This window comes from Clupea harengus, chromosome 13 (assembly GCF_900700415.2).
Source record: "Clupea harengus chromosome 13, Ch_v2.0.2, whole genome shotgun sequence".
Taxonomy (NCBI): domain Eukaryota; kingdom Metazoa; phylum Chordata; class Actinopteri; order Clupeiformes; family Clupeidae; genus Clupea; species Clupea harengus.
Genome location: NC_045164.1, coordinates 14,429,114 through 14,452,105, shown reverse-complemented (window position 1 = coordinate 14,452,105; position 22,992 = coordinate 14,429,114). Strand labels below are relative to the sequence as shown.

The following is a 22,992-nucleotide window of genomic DNA, read 5'->3' as shown; positions in this document are numbered from 1 at the left end:
TTTTCATATATAATACACATATGTTGTCAAATTGATGAAGATGTTTTCTAAATGTCCTTGTGTTTTGTCTATTTACATGTGTTGTCTTCAGCTGCACTGTGCTCTCAACGCCACTGTAAGTATAGTGTGAATGCCCTGCAGAAGTCCTGCAGAGTTTTTGGACATTGCCGTGAGAGGCGACAGTGACATTTCGATGACATTCAGTGAGGGCCCAGAGACAGGAGGGTCCTCAGGGAGCACGTACTAATCGGGCTCCCCCCACAAAAGCGCGGTCACCGCCTCGACAGATGGGTGCTCACCCTCTTAGAGGACACTGCCGGCCCAGACACTACCCAAGGCTCCCCGCCCCCACCCCCACCCTACCCCCTCATTTCTGTCAAGGTGAAGACGGCACGACTCATTCAGACACAGCGCAGGCTGATTCGTTTTGAAAAAGCACAGGGCTGCATCTGGAGGAGCAACACATTAAATTACCCGGGAGGCAACGTCACCCCTAACCCCCACCTGCCTGGGCCCTATGCCCACGCCATAAAGCACAGTAAATGCCCTGACTGCACGCTTTAGACAGTGGCCACACACCCTTTCAAATGATTCACGCGTCACCTCACAAAGCGGTCGAGCAGTTTAGAGCGTTAAGCACAATGGAGAGGCACGGAGAGTGAGGGCCGGAGAGAAAAGAGGGGAAAATGGGTCAGCATTTTGTTTTGTGCCCCATGGCAAGCGCCACCATGGCCCGTGGGCCGGGAGGTGGGTGCAAAGAATAGAAATGCATAGGAAGAGGTCATTCTCTATGTGGAGGGGACAACAAACATATACGTCAACCTCACAGATGAACAAACAGACGAACACATACACTCAAAATAACACCCTTCCCTGGCTCCCGGAGCCTAAGTATCCCCTTGTCTGCTAGAGCCCTCCACAGCTCCATTAGTGCTGAAAGCAATGAGGCTGGGGCTGGGAGTGGGGAACAAAGCAACAATTTTCCATCTCTATGGAGAGTGGAGGAGGAGAGAGAGAGAGAGAGAGAGAGAGAGAGAGAGAGAGAGAGAGGGAGGGAGAGAGAGAGAGAGAGAGAGAGAGAGACAGGCCTCACCATAACAACCATAGCAACAACCTTTTCGCTAGAGGATGTACCCCTTCGTGTAAAACAGTAAACAAACGGTACAACAGCACAATGTATGCCAAGCGACAAAGAAACCTAACACGCTGCTCTGCAACCCTATTATCAGTTGGGTGCAGCAGCCTTGCCAACCCCACAACAACAACAACAACAACAACAATGACAACCAAGGCAGAACAACCACAGGAGGCTCTTACCTGAAGCTTCATTTTCCAACATGAATGCATGAGTGACTGTTAGAGGAGGAGGAGGCAGCCTCCCACACACACACATACAAACAAAGCCCCCACCCAGGGCCAGGCTACATGTCCTGCTGTCAAATCCTTCGCCGTGCTAAACGACAGAACAGACAGAGAGAGAGAGAGAGGAGAGAGAGAGAGAGGAGAGCGGTTGTAAACACGGAAGTGAGGCTAGAGAGGAGGCTGAGGCTGAGGCTGAGGCTGTGACGCTGCCAGTGAGGTAGCTCCAACAGCAGACGCTGGAGCAGAGAGAGGAGGAGGAGCAGCAGCAGCAGCAGCAGCAGCAGCAGCAGCAGCAGCAGCAGCAGCAGACTGGCCTACATTTGCCTGCTGACGCCGGCCAGTGGAAGCTACTCCTTCTCGTCTGCTCTGGTCTCGTCTTGTCTCAATTTGGCTCAGCTCGGCTCGGGCTCGCTTACAGCTCGCTCACTGTGCAGTCCGACAGACCCCGCCAGCCGCCAGAAGCCTCCGTGTGATCAGCCGACTGGCCACTTCCTCCAGCTGATCCCAGTGGGGCTGGCCGCTCCGCTGAATAATGCATGAGCAGGGCGGGGCTTAGAGAGCTCTCTTTTAGCCGGCTAACAACCTGCTCCCCTCCCCCACCCCTCCTCCCTCTCCCCCAGAAAGCCCTCCTCCTGATGCTGCTTTCCACAGCTCAGTGCACTCATTCGCTGGCTGCCAGCTCGGTAAATAAAGGCTCTCTCTATCTCTGTCGCTCTCCTTCTTCCTCTCCTTCACCCTGGCTTGTTCCACTGCGTTCTCTAATTCAGTTAGAGCCAGTGCTCTTCCTGAGAGACTGCCCCAGATGCAAAGGGCAGGCCATCTCTTTCTTCCTCTTCTCCACCCCCCCCCTCCTCCTCCTCTCTTTCTCCCTCTCTCTCTCTCTCTGAGGCAGATGCCGCAGCGTGCCGTCCTGAGCAATGATTTATGGCGGCAGACGGAGAGAGATGGAGGCCGTGTCTGAGCTGAGCTGCTCACACTGCTCCGGGGAGAGTCGAAGCAATAGAGGGGGCAGCTCCTGGGGGGCCAGCATGGATGAATCTCATTTGTCAGAGAAATTACTGTGCCTGCAACCAAGGGCACTTTAGTGTGGATTTACGGCACATTAATTCACACTGTGTCCATCGTATGCAACTGTGTAGGCTGTGCGTGTGCTAATGTGCTAATACACACAACAGTGGAGACAACAGTGGAGACAATCAGATATAAGATTTCCCCTCAGCTTATGTCCATATCTTAGACAATGGGAGAAAAACAAAGGAAGCTGTTCGACTGAGATCATATTCACAGCACAGCAAGGCTCTCTATCTCTAGAGGAAGTATAACCAGGGCATGAATGATTAGCTACCGACCGGGAAGGAAGAAAGATCACACTGTTCTGTATTCTGAGGAAAGGCCCCTACTACCTGCATCAAACAGCTAGGCCGTCCACTCTTAGCCACAAGGTTAGCACAACAACGGGCACAATAGCACCAATGTGCCAGCCTTGTTTAACAAACACACACAAGCACACACACAAGCACACACACAAACACACACACACAAACACACAAACAAACACACACACACACAAGCACACACACAAGCACACACACAAACACACACACAAACACACAAACAAACACACACACAAGCACACACACAAGCACACACACACACACACACTTGAAAACTATTTACTTGCTGACAGACTCTCCGAAACGCAAACTGTGTGATCTTTCTGCCTTTCTGTTTTGACCTGAATGCTTCTCCATTTTATAGCCAAGCTAATTGCTATTAAAAGCCACTGGTCAGTCACCATTTTGATTATCCATTTCAGCCAAGAGAATGCCATGACGACTGTTCTCTATGCATAGTTGTAAGCAGAGAGAGAGATAAAATAATAATCTCACATATGAGTAAGATTTACACTCACACATGCAAACAGGTTTGTGGAAAAGTATGCAGATTATGCTTTGATTAAAGCTAGAGGGATTCAAATGTGATTATCGTAAGCCTTTTTGTAAGCTTTATCTACACCTAGAGTCTTCACTGGTAGATTTTTTCCCCCATAAAAATCAGGTCATGCTTAATTAAAGCCACCAGTAAACATTCAGCGCTATCTTCAGCGATCTGCTCGGCTCTCTGGCAGGATGTTGTGTAACCAAAACCCCAAAATTAAAGAACTCCAGTTAAACAGCAGAAGAACTGAATATGTCATATTAAGTTTGCAAACCTTGAAAAGGCACTAAATTATACCTTACAAATGAATTGTAAATGAGAAAGAGCATGTGGTACATTGAAAGCACAAACAATGGCATGTTTTACTGAAAATAAATACTGTATATTGAAAATTCCAATCCCACCCAACTGAACTCCTACTTGTATGGGCCTAATGAATGGATGAGAGGTGATAGGGGATTATATTCCCTCTTCTCTCTTTCTCTGTACTTCTCTCCAACACATACACAGAGAAAAAGAGGGAAGGGGAGAGAAAGGTGTGTGTGTGTGTGTGTGTGTGTGTGTGTGTGTGTGTGTGTGTGTGTGTGTGTGTGTGCAAGAGAGACCTAGCAAATAAGATGCTAGATAATCCCTGGGGCATGAAATTGTATTAGTATGCTTAATAGTTTCTTTAAGCGCATACTCAAAAATAGTCCCACATATCAATAGGTTAGAGACAGAGCAGGCTCCATGGCTGAGACCACCACAATAGAGCTCAGTTCTCATGTACTTATGTTTACTTCTGGCTTTGGAACTGAAGTTTGTTTGTGAAATTCTTGGTCCCACACCAAACAACTTAAAAATATTGAAGTCCAAAGTCCAAGTATGTATTGGGCTTCATGGCCATATTCATGGATAAACACATCACGGGCCTCCCCTCTCCAACATCCTGATGTGTAAAACTGTATTGACAACATTGCATGCTGTGGTCTGAGTGCTCATTTACATGCATTCAAATACATTCCCTATGTAATGCTGTAACATGCAGCCAGCAGCGTGCATTACTTCCTGCTCACAACTGACTCAACAGCAGCAATGAAGTCTGCCAAACAGACATGGCGTCCAGGTGGATACCAGGGCTCCACGTGTGGGGGTCATCTTAAACTTCTAGATGACCTCTTTCTGAAAACCATGCTCCGGTTTTTGGGATCTATTTTTGACTAGCCAGGCCCAAGTTCCAGCTATGAGCCACCTTGATACGGATGACCCACATAAGGTGGTGTCTGGCGCCGGAGGCCGATGTAACAGTACCCCGACGAAAGAGATATGATGTCTTTAAAGCGTCTCACAGGCAAGGGGGGTTAAGGATCCAGACCGAAGGCCAAGAGGATGTCGAGAGAGTCATTCAGCCTGACTAGAACTCAAATGGGAATGATGGAGGGACTCCCCAAAGCTCACGGTCTAGAATGCTGATCACGGGGCAATCACTATCTCCACTGTACCTGTCAAACCGCTGCGCACACATCAAATCATATGTCACTAATCATGCATTTCAGGTTCAGGCTATTTAGATGAAATGTGTGTGTATGGGGGTCATTTCCAGATGAGAATTTATTGGCATACACCATGGTACAGGGACCTTCACTTTGGCCATCAGGGAGGAGGTATGGCTCGGTCACACACAGTAGAGTGCAAAATACCTCTAGATTATTTATCGCCAAAGATCATTCACGCTCCTAATAAAATCAAAGCTCTATTACCCATGGCTTTCATTTTGTTTTTGGAAAAACATTATTTTGCTGTTCTAGACAGTGGTTATCTTGATTCTCTGTTGGGTCTTTAAAACAACAACAAACTAAAACCAAAAGTTTACTGTACCTGCTGACACAGACTGTTTGACTTCAGACACACAGCCGTCTGAGTCCAGTGAGGAGATGGCAATCTTCCTTAAACCAAACCACCAAACTAAGAATGGAATCTCGCTAACATTAAACACACTAAGTATGGGTATCAGCATGTAGCTTTTAAAGTGATATCATCACAGAATGCTTGGTGCGTTTACTCTTTAACATATCCTGTTAACAGTCTTCTTCTAAGTTTGGAATCTTGTTTGGCTGATAAGAAGATTAGACATTATTTAGTGTCTGTAGCTGGTGGAACATTAACAACGTTTAAAGGATGTCCCTGAATCCGAATCCGTAATTCGGAAAGGACAAATAAAAAGATACTTCTTATACCCGAAGTTGCACGTTATTATTTTGGGGAAAAAGTCAGCTCCACGATCTACATGTCTGTGAATCAGCTATTGTTCCTTCAAATCGATTCATATAATTTTGGATGGCCAAGATAAAAATACCCATTCTGTTTGCAACATAGGACTTTGATTTCACTGACTAGTCATTTCATTCACTACGCATTATTGAAATGTGATTGCTCCAATCTGTAGTCACCCCCACCAAGGCAGAGCACAGCAGGCAGCGGGCTGAGAGCCTTCGCATTGAGGAGGAGGAGGCGTCATGAACGAGAGCTAGCAAAACAAAAGCCTGGATTCATTATAAATATCCATAAAACAGCTTAGAACCTGTAGTTTTTAACAGTATATTAACTTCCTCCATTAAAAAAACAATACAAAAACAGTAGAAATATAAAAAAAAACCTTGCAGTCAATATTCATCCATTTAAGATGTAACATGCTGTATGTATAATAGGTTTCATGGTGATTTAAACAGACAGCAACAAGTTTAAGTGACAGCAACAAGTGATTTGTGAAGCTAGTAATGGACTGTACTGTTGTAAAGTAGTAATTTGTGCAATCAAGAAATGCAGCATTATTGGAATTTTAGATCAACCCATCAACTGAAGGACTTTGCTTTTAGTTTTTTGAAACAGAATCTGAAAATATTCTTTTTTTAATACAAATAAAAGAAAGAGAGATTAAAAGTACAGTTCAATTAACTATATGCCAATATTAAATCAACGTCATGCTTTGAAGGTTGGCCCTTGCACTGCCAATGAATATGAGTATAGAAAATACAACATCTGCCCTATTCAACATGACTTACGGTATAACCCATGCCCACTTGACCTCTATTCAAATACAGGGACAGACCATTTTGTTGGTTGAATAGATACACCTACAGATAATGAGGTCTCTGTACACCTCTAGTTTAATTGGTAATATCGCCTCTCTGAGAAGTTAGACCTTGCCCTGAAGTTAGACCTTGAGGGAATTCAACAAAACACAAACTGGTCTTGGGGACTTGTTCAAAGGCTTCAGACAAAATTCAGCAACATGCCGGGAAGTACTTGCTTATTTTCATGAGCCCACCAGTGCACGGTGCATGGTGTAGTTTCAATCTGCACTGAGTGCATTAGGACCGGCTGAGACACCTCAGGAAATGACCAGGGCCAGGACTCACTCCGCCACCGCACAGTGGAAATCCCCCAGCGTCCCGGGCCAGAAGGCCAGCGCTTTCCCTTAGTCCACATTCCCTGCACCCACAGAGTAAAATCCCCTTCCATGAGTATATTTGTGTTAGCATTGAAGCTAAGATCATGTCACATTCAGAAGAAACCAAACGCTCACCCAGAAATACAATGCGCTATGTTAGAACCATTCCACAAAAAACAGGCGCGCATTAGAATACAAAGCTGCACATCTGCGCATTAAAGCGAGGAGTCTGTGAGACGTTACCATGGCATCCAAATCAAACCAAACACCAGGAGCATTATCACGAACATGAAGTGATAGTGCCGTCTCGCAGCCCTGGTCAGCAGATGGTACACACTCAGTGAACTCTGACAGATGGACAGCTCCAGCATTCCTCTCCCCCATCACAGAAATCCACACTGGAGACAAACCCAAGGGCATACAGGGCTCCACAGGAAGCTCACAATACGGCAGTTGGTTTCAAAGGTTTCTAGTGACCATCAGACAATGAATCTACAGTGAACATATGGAGCAAGATATTCTACTCTCAACATTATTGGAATACGAACATGGGGTTTCTGAAATAATAATTAAAAAAGCATATGCAACACATTTATTCACTAAGCCAGCAGCATTCCATGACAGAGACCACCACAGACTGACCCTCGTGTGGGATTTGTAAATGTGGCTCTTGGGTGGGAGCTGTGACACGTTTAAAGGTACTCCACACACAATGACCAGTGCTAGCTGGAAGGCTAAAACAATTAGCAGAACTGGGGCATGTCAGTGGTGTGGAACCATAGGGGAGGGAACATGACTCACTGTCTGTTAATTGGAGAGAAAAGTGACGATAGATGGAGAGAGAGAAATGAAGTGAGAGTGAAAGAGACCAAGAGATAGATAGGCATTGACAGGAAGGGAGATGGACCGATATGGAGAGAGGGACGCACTGTAAAACAGAGAGAGAGGTGAAGATAGATGGAGAGGGAGAGAGACACAAAAAGCAGGCTGAGTTGCCCGGGCATGGCAACCTTCCCAAAAAAGACTGAATTTGCAGCACAGGAACAGCCTCTCAGCAGATCAAACGCCAGTGGAAGAATGCAGCGCGCGCTGTGGTGCCCAGAGGCCTGCGCTCCATAGGCCAGACTGCTCCACTAATTGCGTGTGGTCAGGCAGCCCACTGAGCGGGAAGTGGGCTGATTCAAAGCGACAGTGAGAGGGCACTGGGTTCCTCACAGCAGCGCCGCACACAGAGGTGAAACGCACTAAATCATTAACCAACTGCATCTCACTCTGGAGGACCCAGGCTGGCCAGAGATCTGGTGCTATTGCTGCACATGGGAATGCATGCTTAAAACAAGGCTAATTACCAAATGTCATTGGACACGGAAGGCACAATTCTACCTTAGTCATATGTGCACTGCTTCATATCTAGCACATGTTCACATGGGAGCTGAGCCTCTCAGACACAAGAGTGACGGAGGGTGCTGAACACCATCTGATTTGTGTTGTGGCGCAGGGAGGAGGGTTCATCCGTGCTCCAGCACATGTCCTCTGCTCTGCTCTGCACTGCACTGCAGACAGCACTGGGGAGTAGGAGGATCCGTCCTGTCACGCATATGCCTTCCAAACACTCAGGGCTCCCATCTGTTTCTGGGTGTACATTTTTGGTATTGCTTGTCACAGATAGCAAACATCTCCTCCCCCCCCATCCCCAGAATACCATTCGAATGCCCCCAGATAGCAGCGTGATGTGATTGGATACAAGCATCGTGGCAAGCATCATGCAGTTGGTAACATAGTGAAAAAACCCAGAGAAACAGGAAGCACTTCATCTCACACATAAAAACTGACAAAGCACAATAAGAACAATAGGAGGCGGAGTCTGTAAATAATCAAACTTTCATAAGTCTATCCCAAGATGATCACATGGAGAATTTACAATACTTTCCCGCTATAATGTAATAACGTTTGATTAACATCATTAGATAAGAGTAACAGTTCACTGGAGCTAAATATGACAAGGCACATGGATGAATCTGGAAGCAGAAGGATCCTCTCTTGGTATGCGGTTTTCATGTGGACTTCTGCCTGAGAGGCCATAAATGAATGGCTGGCAATGAGAACGCCATCTCCCTACAAATGTGGTCCGCTCTCATCCACCACTCTAGAGAGACATTATTTACAACATGCACATTAGCATTGAAAGGCCATCCATTTCAGGCAGGATGCTTGAATTGAAAATCGCGTTCATTTGCATTCTGTGGCCAAGGCAGAACTTCTAATGCAGATGGAAAACACTCACTTGTGTGTGACTGCACACTGTCCTCCCAGCCTGGGCAGGTGGCCAGGTAACCTCAATTAGGCCGTCCTGGATGAGAATATAACTCAGCTTCAGCTGGGTGCGGATTTGAATTATCTCCATAATTTCAGTGGCTGTTTGTGTGCTCAGCCTCTTCCTCAGTCAGTCTGAGTGACAGATCATGTAGTCACATAGAAATGCGAGGGCTTAGAGTTTACTTCAGGATTGGGCGTGTGAGCACTCTTATCGCTGATAAATTCAGACCCAGTGCCGATCAAGATAAGTTATCTGCTGTAAAAAAGGAAACTCGATAATCATTTTTTATCTCAAGGTGGCCACCATCCAGTTACCAAACACAGCCAAGCGTGAATCATATGTAATTGTATCAAATGAGTTTCCGCTTGATATGCAGGTAAAGTTGCTCCAGACAATTGCATGCCAACTGATAGAACTGTCACAGTGCCACCTACTGTTCTGATTCACAGATAACCACGTTGCAGTCCAGCTGTCCAAACCAATGTCCTTCCAATCGGCTGGTATAAACACATTGCCTAACAAAGAAGCCTGCCCGCTTGAATGTGGTTATATACTTAGAAATACTGACAAAGACTTTATCAATGGCTTACTGGAAATACTGAAGCCTGCATGTGCCAAACCAAACCTTCATTTACCAAGGCTCTTTCAGTGTGGAGAGAATGAAATAGCCCTATTTTCATCCTGAAAAAAACCCCACCCCTCTGACTAGTTCATCATCAACTGCACTTCTTGTGTATTAAAAACTGGAGCAGGGCAGTCAGGAGTCGGGCCGTCGCAGCTGAAAAGGACACAGCATAGCCTGTCTCTGTGGGGGCTCACCACTGACCCACTGCTGCCTGTCGATTCTGACTCATGACGCACACAAATCCTCCGATTCAATGACAGATTGCCACAATCACACATCTCCCTTTGTGCTGCACTGTTTCTATGACACGAGATTTGCACTAAAGGAAGAGAACATTCCTTTAAAATACGGTGGCTGCTTTTTTTTGCTAATGTTTCCCACCTCTGGCAGGCAATATTCAGTCTCGCTATGACATCATGGGGATCTGCAGCACTGGAGCGCAGATCGAACACAGTTGTGGACAGAGACAGAGAAAAACAGGGTTATCATTTCCCCATAAAAACTCCCCTCCCTTGAAAAGAAAACGGTAAATAACAATCCACCCCTTCCCTCTGTGCCACCAACAGAACCCCAATTTGTATGGAGGAAGAAGCCTCCCTCTTAAACGTGATGAGGATAACAACAGAGCAGTTCATTTCACATTCCCTCCCTCTCCGCCCATGTGGTCTGTCCCTAACTCCTTGACATCACAGCAGACAGCTTGAACAAAGCTCATATCAAATGCAGGGCTCCCATCAGACGTCTGCGGAGAATCTGGGCTGACAGTCGGAGCAGATGGTGATATTTTCCCGATGACATCTTCTGGCTCATAAAGCCTCCTCTCCTCCTCCGCCTGGTGATCTCGTGTACCTGCAGCTCTCCCCCCGACGCCAGGAGAAAAGCTCAACGAATCACACAAACATCCTGCCCCAAAAAATTCACCTCAGCATAAATAATCTGCCATGTAAGCCCCCAGTCTGCTCCCTGTCAACAATGGCATTTGTCTAGAAAATCTCCAAAGTAAAGAGAGACTTCCTCCAGTGTGCTTCTCTGTTTGGATGAAGATACAATAAAATGCAGTAGACAAACACTCACTACACAAACACTACAGCCAAATGACAACAAGCGCCATTCAAATCTAAGGGAAAACTTCTGCTCGTACGGGATCCTTTTCACCAATAGTTCAATCAACAGTTCAAAGGCCACACAACAATAAATGTGTCACTTCCTCCTTGGCTTCACTGTTAAGTATCAAAGTCCCTTAAATGTGTCTGCACTGAAGCTTTCCAGTAACCACTGGTTAATGAGTAACTATTATTACGTTTCAACTTGTCTTTCTGTGCTCACCTTTGACGTCTGTTCTCTACCACTCTATCACCAAAGATAATGGCACTATCGGGTTCCTCAGCTGCTGTCTACTGTCAAGCAAAAGAACACTTTTGAATCCATTCTTCCTTAGAAAACATAGTGACAGACAACATACAGCCATCCATGAAGAATAAGTCTGTCCACTGGCCTGATTTGATATATTCATTAGGCTACTAGAAGATGACATTTTGAAATATCCACTCCACATCTTTGGCAGGTGCATCCTTCTCCCCTTCCTCTCCCTCTCCACCTGCACTGATGAAGAGCAACAGTGCTGCGGGCTGACAGACAAACTAACAAAACAATCATGTCTCATGCCAAGAGACCTTGGGGTGTGACCACTTGGTTTACAATTGTGTGTCGAGACAAGGTTACATTTCTACACGTCTCGGGAAGTTTTGAATAAAATATGGCAGACGATAAAAGTGAGGAACACGGCGCACACACACGGCGCACACACACAGCGCACACACACGGCGCACAAACAGCCCCAGCTCGTCCCGGCTCGTCTGACCTTTCCCCAAGGATGCACATGAGCTCAGCCAAAGCTTTTTCAACAGCTTCTTTATCCAATATCAAACACATGCCTCACGGTCTGATAAAGCTCGCCTTTGGGATTTAGTTCTGTGTGAAGGGAGGCCTTTTGAATGGTCACCTTACTATTTATCTTGTGTTTGTTTAGGATTTCAGAATCCCTTTAACTAACCCTTAATGTTGACTACCAAAGAGTGGAGGTATATGAATAGGGACTTGAAACTGACAGTCCCAGACGGCAGCCATAGCATCTGGGTGTTTAAATTGCCGAAACCGCCAAAGGTGACGAGAATCAGCCCAGTTATTTAAGCCACTTATCTACTTGCACATTGGCTCCCCTGAAATCCCCTCACCACCTCACAGTATTAATTCAAGTCCACCGTCTGTGCATTTCCCATGCCTTTCTATCTCTTCAATTGCCAGGGGACCCAGACGAGTTCCATCCACTGCGAAGGAGAGCATAGAGATAGTTGCACAGGTTCCATTCTGGCAGTTTCCACTAGGGAAAGAAATAAAATGAAATGTTCCTCCGAGACTTCAATCCACACATATTCTGAGGCGGCTTGTATGCATTCCTGGAGGTCACATAGAAAAAGCAATGAAAGAACTTTCAGCTAAGAAAGGGTGGCAGCCATCCTCCGCCTCCATACACTACATAGATGCATAAAGCTTTCATGGCGTGGTGTGGCAATGAGTTCTGATAGATTCCCTCAGGCAGACAGACAGGGGAGAAACCAGCCTGAAAGTATTCCACTGCCTCTCCACGTGATACTGAGCACAACACAAACTTTTGGAAACTATGCAGCTCTGCCAAGACAGCTGAATGGCAGCCTGTCCAACGGCGTGTTTGTTCACCCAAACGTGATGAGCCAAGTTCCCCACATCTGGGATCCGACGGGGGTGATGCAGCCTGGGCCTTCAAAAGGCTGCTGCGCTATACCTGTCAGCGGAGACCGATGAGGGCTGGCTAGGGTGGATTCTGGGGGGAGAAATGCCTAACTCTGCTCCCGGCTTTAAATCATAATACAGCATACACAACAAGCATTATTGCCCCGACTAAAGTTCGTATGCTTGAACCATTTATGTCTGACACAAGCCTCCTATAGATGCCAATGTAACAGCCAGGTAGCAAAACATTCAGGGATGTCATTGATTTGGGTATGCTGGAATGTGCAAATGTTTAATTTTCCACATCACTGTATGAACAGTGTGTGGGGGACAATGGTTTTTGAAACAAGGCAATAAGACAGAAGTGAGTGAGCTTGTTTTAGACATGGCCTTTCATCATTGTCTTTTCTTATTTGCATTGCCAGAGAACATGGTATTACAACCCACAGTGTGCAAGCACAATGAGAAGTCAAGAATAAGTACACTGATAAGTCAAGAATAAGTACACTCTCTCCACCTGTAACACACCAGAGCAGTGGCAGAAGCATCGTGATCATGTTTTTTCAAACTTGTTTAGGTGGTGAGAAAACCAGAGCACGCCTTCTCTGCTGTCCTAAGCAAAGATTATGCACTGCTTCTAGAAGTGTCCAAGTATGTCAAAGGGCAAACTACTGCTGCCTGAGCTGCTCACATCTGAGAGGAGGGGGGAAGAAAAAAATCACTCCCAAACACCGCAATCCATTTTGGAGCGAGTGAATCATCTGGACCGCAGGAGTCTCACAAGCACAATCAACAGGTCACTATTAATTAGACAGCGCTGGAAGACAACCGTGAAAAACCACGCTCTCCGAAAAGAGACAGGGATGCAGCACATTTTCAGAAAACCATTTATTTTTTACTGCAAGCCTGAGCAGGAGAGAAGCTCCAGCTCCAGTCTTTCCCTGGAGACAGAGGTGCAAGAGTATCTCTGAGTCCTCCTGTCTGGCAGCCATGGGTGGGGTGGAGATGGGGGCCACCGTTACATATCCAGATTTTACCGGTCCCGATTCTAAACAGCCAAAGTGCAGCTGAGGAAAGAGGAAATTGTACTGGGCGGAGGGGGGGGGGGTAATTAAAGCCTATCATTATCTCCACTCACCTCTATCTCATAATTACTCCGCTGCCATGAAATAATAGGGGAACAGATAGCCCCCAAAGCAAAACAAGAGGGAAGCATGATCTGAAAAAAGGCCTTCATTTCTCATCCAAACGATTCTATGGGGGACTGTTATGTACCCGACTCGTGATATACCTGTCAAGAACCCCTTGACACAGCCATCTCTCACAGTCGTCTGAGCCTGTCTGGTCCGTGAAGTCTCCTTACTCAACTGCAGAACTGCCCAGCACTGTCCAGGTGACAGACAACCTGCTTGAGCAACAGTGACAACATCATTGGTATCTTCACACATCATTTAGAAGGGAGGTTTGAGAGGTGGCAGCATAAAGGGCATGGGAGACAGTGAACCTCTGTCTCTGGACAGGTCAGCTAATGGACACTACAGAGCCTTCACAATGACACACATTTACTGAGGCATTTATGATATTAGATTATTAATTATTAATATATACTGTATATATTATATAAACACATTGATCTATGCATTAAATATAGTCTGTTATAGGACAATGAGCTGCGTGGCTGTATTTTGGGAGGAGTCTCACTGTCACGGATACAACATGTCTTCTAATGTAAAACACATGCAATACAATCAACATAACTGGGCTACAGACAGCGTATGTTGTACCGTGAAGGAGTGCGGAAGATCCCGGGTACAGCACACGGGGCGTATTGCGACTGTCACCAGCCAACTAAATACTAAATAAAATCCCCATACACCCAGCCAGGCAGCCTCTCTCTCTCTCTCTCTCTCTCTCTCTCCCTCTCCCTCTCCCTCTCCTTTCTTATCACATTGCTAATGCCTATAATAACCCACTCACTCTGTTCTTTTTCTTTCTCTCCTAATCTAGACTATCTTCGCCATGGGACGCTGCTGTAGTCTCTCTACCCGGTCTACCTGCAGAAACCCTCGACCAATTGCACCCACCGCCACCGCACTGCCGTACACTTACTCTACCTCATACCCTATGCTAGCATTTATATACAATATATATTATTGCCACCATCGACATGTTTCTTTGTTCCTACTCCCCTTACCCCTGTAATAGTAACCCTATCAGCACAGTGTATATCCACTAAACTAGTCTTGTCTGTATCATGTATTTACCACTGGATGTTTGTATATATATTATGTACATCTACCAAATGCAGGCTATGTACAACACCTGTTGTTTCACTTCCCCTTCTGCCACACAACCCTCCCCCCTTCCCCCCTTCCTATCTCCACCCGGCCGACCTCAAGCAGATGGGTTCCCCCTTATGTGCCGTGGTTCTGCTTAAGGTTCCTTCCTGACTAACAGGGAGTTTTTTCTTGCCCGTGTTGCCATTGTGCTTGCACTAAGGGGGTTTCAGACTCTGGGCTCTGTAAAGCGCCTAGAGACAATTGTATTGTTATGGCGCTATATAAATAAAATTGAATTGAATTGAATTGAATTCTAATGAAGAAACACTTCCTTCCTCTTCCTGTATGTTTTTGGCAAAGTTTACACAAAATGAACAGGAACAAAGTCAAAATGCCACCAATGTAAATCTGTGTGCATTAATATGTGCTTAAAATAATTTCCCTGTGCATTTCGCTTGTGCCCCCGGGCTTCAGGCATAATGTCTTCTTCTCTAAAAACTCATTATATTTTTCAACACCCCATTCCCAAGTGACCCACTCACATCTACAGGGAGCTATATAAAACAGAATGTTCAAGGCACTGCATCTCCCCATAGAGAAAAAGACAAATGACAGGTCTGTGCTGGGCTGCCAACCTTGGGATTATTATTAAGTCATGGCGTTACATCACCAGCTAAAGCATGCTCGACACAAACCATCCTCATTCAATATCTTCAGACGTTATCACAGCCATGAACATCACAGCATATTCTCCCTGTGTCCATTGGCCTCTGAGAGGTGGAGCCCCTCAGGGCACAGCAGACACCCAGAGGGAGCCCTGGAGCCACGGCAGACCTCACACACCCCTGGAGCTGTGTGCTGGGGGTCGCACAGACCTCACACACCCCTGGAGCTGTGTGCTGGGGGTCGCACAGACCTCACACACCCCTGGAGCCGCGGCTGGGGGTCGCACAGACCTCACACACCCCTGGAGCCGCGGCTGGGGGTCGCACAGACCTCACACACCCTTGGAGCCGCGGCTGGGGGTCGCACAGACCTCACACACCCCTGGAGCTGTGTGCTGGGGGTCGCACAGACCTCACACACCCCTGGAGCCGCGGCTGGGGGTCGCACAGACCTCACACACCCCTGGAGCTGTGTGCTGGAGCCACGGCTGGGGGTCGCACAGACCTCACACACCCTTGGAGCCGCGGCTGGGGGTCGCACAGACCTCACACACCCCTGGAGCTGTGTGCTGGGGGCCGCACAGACCTCACACACACCCCTGGGGTGGACCACATCCATCCTAGCCAAGCCTCACTCCACAGCCGCCTCAAACCAAAAAAAAAAAAGACAGAAAAAGAAAGAAAGAGCCTCTACACGCACTCAGCCTGAGCGTGCGCAGCACCACAAAGTGGGTCAGTGTAAAGATTAGGAGGAACAACTCTGTTGTGTCAGCTGAAGTATAGCAGCAGCGTTTTAAACTTACTGTAGGTAGTGCGGGCAAAAAGCCTTGAATGCAAATGCCTGCCCTGAGGCGAGGGGGGGGGGGGGGCCTTCAGAAATGAAGTTTGATAAAGTAAGCACAGCAGGCAGACACCTGGGATGCCTGATATTAGGCCTTCAGGCCTCTCAGTGTGTTTTCACTGCCAGCCCACACTTTAGAGATCAAATATGCAGTGTGTGTGCGTGTGTGTGTGTGTGTGTGTGTGTGTGTGTGTGTGTGTGTGTGTGCGTGTAGTGTGTATTTGGGTGTGTGTGTGATTCTCAACGTCCTCAAAAATACCCTATATATAGTCCTATGTTTTAGCACTGCATTATCTTAAGCCTTAAATGTGTTAGGCAGGTGCTGCATTCAGTGTGAACCGCACACGAAATCAAATTAATCCTCATGTGAATATTCCTTGATTTAAAGCTGCATTTCCAAACAACCTAAAATAGCAAACTCGAGGCAAAGGAAGAAGCCTACACACCGCTGAAGTGATTTCGATGACTCCCATGCCAAGTGCTGGAGCTGAGCTGTCACTGGCATTGCAGTGGCATCTAAGCATGACTGACAAAAACTGCCACCTGGTCTCAGCGGGCAGATTAGAGAGTAAACACACAGCTTAGCCGGCCCGGAGAGATAGCTGCTGCTGTGCCCTGCTGTAAAGCCCTGCCACTGCTCCGTAAACACTCACCCATAACCTCTTGATGAGTCTCATGGCATTAGTCTCCACAGCGATCCAAGGCTTTGTGCTTTATGTGCATGAAATGATGATGAGAAAGCCCACCCACCCCTGCCCCCTGTAAAGCAGGCAATCTGGATGGGACATATTTGGACAATATGGCTACCCTGATGTTTGGCCTGACCGTGTCCACTCATCCTGAACGCTTCTTTACAGGACCAAATTAAATAGCTGGCCATGGCATTAGCATTTTCAAAACACAATGCCAAGTGCTGTGGTGGCACAATGGAAAAAGACCTTCAGCCTATCGTCATGAGGACCTGGGTTCAACTCTCCCTATCAGTGCTTCCAGCGTTTGGAGAACACACTATCAGCCTGTGTTTAGCATTTTGCAGTGTAGCTTCACACCACATATCAAGCTCTGTCAGCGTCAGACTTTTCTGACACAGAAAAATACAACGTGAGATCCGCACATAGCCTTCAAAAACCTGACAGTACACATTACACTGACAGCTGTCAATCATGTTCAGGGTCAGGCTCAGTGTGCAAATCCATCATGGTGAACGAGCAAGGAAGAGAAGAGAGGAGGGGAAGACTAACAGGAAGTGTAAATGAAGAGAAGAGAGGAGAGGAAGACTAACAGGAAGTGTAAATGCTGCACACCTGTAGTGGCCAACATATGACTCCTGACATCTGTAATACAGCAGAAAGGTGAATGAACATTTGGGTGCTTTTGGAAAAACAAGACAGCAAACACTGAAATTTGAGTCCAGTCGATCGTTTCCAACCGTGGAGGCACAGACGACCAGTTGTCTTCAACCGTGGAGGCACACAAGACAAGTTGTCTGTGATCTCGATCGTTTCCAACCGTGGAGGCACAGACGACCAGTTGTCTGTGATCACCAGATGGGCTGTGTGCTGCGACTAAATGCCAGGCAGTCTTCTTGACTGATTTGCATTCTGGGAAGGCAATGTCCCCGAGCCCCCCCCCCCCCCCACCCCTATGCCTACAGTGAGTCTTGAGGGAGAGGAAGAACACTGCAGCCTGAGAGGAATTTGGACTCCAGTGTTCCGTAACAGGGAGGGAATGGGAAGGCAGTGAAGGCGATGAGAAGTGCCAAGGAGCCGCATCACATTACGCAACACACACAAATATGAGATGGCTCGTAGAACACACCTCCACCCTCAGTCAAACGCCTAGCGAGAACACACCTCCACCCTCAGTCAAACGCCTAGTGAGAACACACCTCTACCCTCAGTCAAACGCCTAGTGAGAACACACCTCCACCCTCAGTCAAACACCTAGTGAGAACACACCACCCTCAGTCGTCAGTCGTGAGAACAGCCTCTCCATTTAAGATGTATTCAGACAGACTTAACTACGCATGACACACAACAGGAGGGACTTTCTTCAAAACTACATTTCTGCGAGGAACTATATGTTGGATGTTACTGAACCACATACAGTGGCTTTCATGTCCTTGCTGAGAAACACAACATAACAAGATCAAGAGATAAAATAGGTGCACGGTCTGATTGATTAATGCCCCAGGTCTTGATTACATGAGAGTGACGTATATGGAATCAAGCCAGTTGAGAGCAATGCTGCTCTAAATAATCCAAAGATTTCACTTTGTCACAAGATAAACGGGGCAGACACAACACAGAGCAGAGCAACATTCTCAAGCCCCTCTAAAACACCGGATTTAAGTGCCTGGTGCTCTTGAAGTCTGTAGGCAACTGAGGAGAGTGGATGGGAAACACGTTGTCTTAGCACATCTATTGTGTGGGCGAGCTGTTTACAATGGAACTCTGTTAGCCTTCAGTAGTGGCCAACTGGTGCTCGTTGAAAACAAAGACCAGGGCAAAATGAAGTACCTTCCAACGATCAACAGACTGTCGAACACAGGCATGGTCACAGTCCTCCCCACAGCACAGAGCACAGAGCACAGCTACTAACTCCAACTAACTAACTAACTAACTAAAACAAATAATGTTGAAATGACACTGAGCTGTGCGATAATGTGAGTCTATACAGGTGTGATCTTCAAAGGGTTTAATTAGACACTAAATTCAGAAAGAGGGCAAATCCTCAACAATAGCTGAGGTGACAGTCTAAACTACTTTAGGTGGCCCTGCTGACACCCAAGTATTATGGCATTATCTCATTCAGAAATGGCGAGACTAGAGTCTTCCCACTGAAAAACAACGCGTCTCAGTTCTCTCCTGCGCAGTGACAGCAAAACTGTAGCTCAGCAGACAGCCTGAAGCTTACTGGTGACAGAATGGTTATTAGTGTCATTGTTCCAGTCACCTGCCTCATACTATGTAGGACCGAAAATGAGGATGTGTGTAGTTCACTGGTTTGTGCTTCCTCTCTCTCTCTCTCTCTCTCTCTCTCTCATTCTTTCTCACCGGCTCATACATAAACACATAAACACACAGACACACACGTACATATTTGTCACATACTGGCATCAAACTAGGCACTTTACAACTCATCCGCTTTCGTGGAATACCAACATCCAACAGAATATTGATGAGCCAATGACTAAGCATTTTCACCGCAACATTCTAATGAAGTGACACCCGTGCAGCTCCACCACATCTGCACCTTCAGCCCCACCCCCAGCCCCCCCCCCCAGCCCCCCTTCACATGATGCAGAGGCTTAGTGCGCTGGTGAGCTCTACATCAATGGCACCGCGTCCACCGTGCCACAGGCTTGCCGAGACACAGCAGCGCAGTGCGACCTGCGCCCAAATGATGCCGCGGCCACTGAGAGCAGCGCCTGCCCCCCTCTAATCCCAGTTTTAACCCACATTCCCCCCCCGAAGGGGGGCAAGGAGCTGGCCTTCCTCAAGGGCCGTAACCACTACTTTGGGGAGGAGACAGACTCAATCACACACTGGAACAAAGCAAGGGAGCTTTTTTTCTTTTCCTTTCACTTTTGAATTGCAACACTACGCAGCCCTCTTACTGGAAGGGCTCGTCCTTCCCCTGGGCTGTGACCTTCCCCCTTCACCCTTACTTCCTTTCCAGTAGGCTCAGTGAATGAGGGAACACGCAATCTCCCCGGGATCAACGTAAACAACCATTTGCAGCACAGAACTCCAGTGTCGGCCTTTAGCCAACAACACACAGTGACCCGAATAACAATGCGACAAGGTACCGACGGAGTGTGAAGACCAACACCTTCTTTTATTTCTTTTTTTGAAAGTCTGTTTCTCTCTAACAGAGGTGACCGCATAATGGCACCCTCCAATTAATCCTGACGTGTGCAAGTGGCGAGTGTTTGTGTGGGAGTTCGACTGAAAACACAGCTTGTTAAGAGAGCTGTAGCAGTCTGGCTGCGGAGACAGACGCTAGGTTCTTACCGGCTTGTCGCGGTCCTTGTCCTTTGCCTTCCCGCTGCCCGACACTCTGGAGGGCGGGTCGCGGGGGATGACGGAGATCTGGTGCAGTGGCATGTTCATCCCAGCTGGCCGGTGGGACTCACTCTCGCTCAAACACTCCCGCCGACATGATGGGTCCAAAGCTCTAATCCCACTCTGATGGGAGGCAACAGAGGAGAGCAAAAGGGGAAGACTGTTACAAACAGATGCACAGCAAATCCTCTGAAAGGCATACTGCACATATACAGAAGGCTGACAAGGAAACACACACACACACACATACCTAAGGAATACAAGAGAGCCTATATAATCCAAGTGATATCAGTTTATATTAATGTTGACAAGGGCAGCATGACCAATTACAAGCTCTTGTTTCTCAGCAGGCATGTAATGAGTGTATTTCTCAAAAGGGAAGTGAGTCCTCAGCCCAAGCTGAGAAGTCATGAAGACCATTTATAAATAGCCAGTTTTTTTTTTTACTTCTGTTCCTGCAACCCTCTGCTGCAGCATTCATTTTGACCCTTTTTTTGGCTGTGCCAAATGTAGAGCCTCTGACGCTTCACTTCATGGAACTGGCCTAATCCTGGTCAAGGAGCTTGGTCATGTGACCATGTTTTCACAGCTACAGAAGAAGCATTCAGCTGTGGCAGTTGTGATTCTTTGCAACTGACAGCTACGGATTCGGTGTGTGAAACATCTGCTAGGTGGGAAGTGACAGTGTGCGCAGGACAGCAATCCAAGCCATAAGGAGAGTGAGGTCCATCCTGAAACTGCATACATGCAGGGAGGAACAACCTCCAGACCTACCTGTGCAGCCAGGAAACATCTCAATGGATGTTCCAAATTGAACACATGCTTCAACACATTCCACTGGGACTGGGTGAGGTAATATAACCACAGACATTTAGAGTGCATCATAGTGAATATGAGCGCTAGTATAGAGTGTTAGCTCCTGTCACTCAGTCATTGAGTTTGACAGGAGGAAAACAACACCAGACAATACTCCCCATGTGGCTGTCATCAGAAAAGTATCTAAAGAACACATCAATACATCCATTTCTTTGACCACTCCATCTACAGGCGTTACTTCAGTTTGGAGGCTGGTGGTTGAACAGTGCAGTAATCAATAACCTCTCTGGAGAAATGAACAAAAGCTCTGTTAGAAGCAGAACAGCTGCTGTGACTCTCTGGGGACTGGGTTACCAGACCATCAAGCGGCCTCCTCCTCCCCTTCCTGCCCTGCGCCCTGCACTGCTGCACTGGCCAGAGGGATCACGTAAACAGCTACCTCATGGCTCCACAATGACCTCACAAATGACACATGGAGGAGAGAGAGGCCTTTGCCCATTCATCTGGCCTCCTCAGCATAGACGCATGAGGGTCCTTTCCAGCCTCTTACAGCCCAGACTGGAAAAATGAAGGCTCCTTTTGTCCTTATCTGGGACAAGTTTGTTGTTGTCATTGTGCCTTGGTAATGATCATCTAGTGGCTGCAAAATGGCATGAACGATTGCAACAAATGGCATATTGCTTCCCATTGTGAAAAGGATTTCCATACACAATTGAAATGCATATGGATTTACATTAGTGTAAGCTCTTTGCGTGACCCTACTTCCTAACAGTCCAGTACAGCATTGAGCCTTCTCCTCAGAGGATGACCTGCGGTATTCTTTTCATCGAGTGTGCTGATCCATCTCCCAAGGTGTGCTTGGCCCTGATCAAAGCTTTTTATGTAACCTTCTATCTACCTATGATTTAACCTGCTCTCTACTGCACCTATGATTTAACCTTTTTATGTAACCTTCTAGCTACTGCACCTATGATTTAACCTTCTATCTACCGCTCCTATGATTTAACCTTCTCTCTACCGCACCTATGATTTAACCTTCTATCTAACGCACCTATGATTTAACCTTCTCTCTAACGCACCTATGATTTAACCTTCTCTCTACCGCACCTATGATTTAACCTTCTCTCTACCGCACCTATGATTTAACCTTCTATCTAACGCACCTATGATTTAACCTTCTCTCTACCGCACCTATGATTTAACCTTCTATCTAACGCACCTATGATTTAACCTTCTCTCTACCGCACCTATGATTCAACCTTCTATCTAACGCACCTATGATTTAACCTTCTCTCTACCGCACCTATGATTTAACCTTCTATCTAACGCACCTATGATTTAACCTTCTATCTAACGCACCTATGATTTAACCTTCTATCTAACGCACCTATGATTTAACCTTCTCTCTACCGCACCTATGATTTAACCTTTTAGCGAGTGGGTCTAGTTTGACCCAGAGGCCAATGAAAATAATATGAATATCTTACTATTATCTTCCAGCTGTCACTGTGGACCTATGATGACCTATGTAAAACAGGCAAGCCTGCTAAATCTCACTAGGCATCTGTGGGCCTGGTATAAACCTGCTAGAGCTCAATACCACGGTTCTTCCATTTCAAATTGGGACAGATTAGTCCCACTTTAGATTTTGAAAAAATTTAAAGAAAAAAATATTTTCCTGTAAACACGACATCCTGTATGATATTTTACTTGTGTATAAATGGAAGGTCTTGTGTGGTCTTATATTCTATCCAATAGTGAACCCATTGGAGGTTCCTTAAGCACCACGAGCGTCAATGATATTGAATTTTCCCCATGGATAATATCTCTGTCAAGCCGCATCTAAATGTTTACAAATAAAATTCCAGGGTGGATTTTCTCAG

General features: G+C 46.7%; 1 protein-coding gene across 5 annotated transcripts in view; it reads right to left on the bottom strand.

Annotated features, from left to right (window-relative positions):
* march8 (membrane-associated ring finger (C3HC4) 8) overlaps window positions 1-22,992 on the bottom strand; it is a 61,160-nt gene that overhangs the window by 30,111 nt on the left and 8,057 nt on the right. For 3 of the 5 annotated variants that reach the window (XM_031578702.2, XM_031578706.2, XM_031578703.2), the window contains exon 2: window positions 20,243-20,416. In XM_031578702.2, coding sequence (XP_031434562.1) covers window positions 20,243-20,341 — 99 coding nt within the window. In that variant the 5' untranslated portion in view covers window positions 20,342-20,416. Of the gene's footprint in view, window positions 1-1,317; window positions 1,454-1,778; window positions 2,907-9,014; window positions 10,588-20,242; window positions 20,417-22,992 lie in introns of those variants that run through there. The other 2 variants (XM_031578705.2, XM_031578704.2) reach the window with 2 other exon arrangements.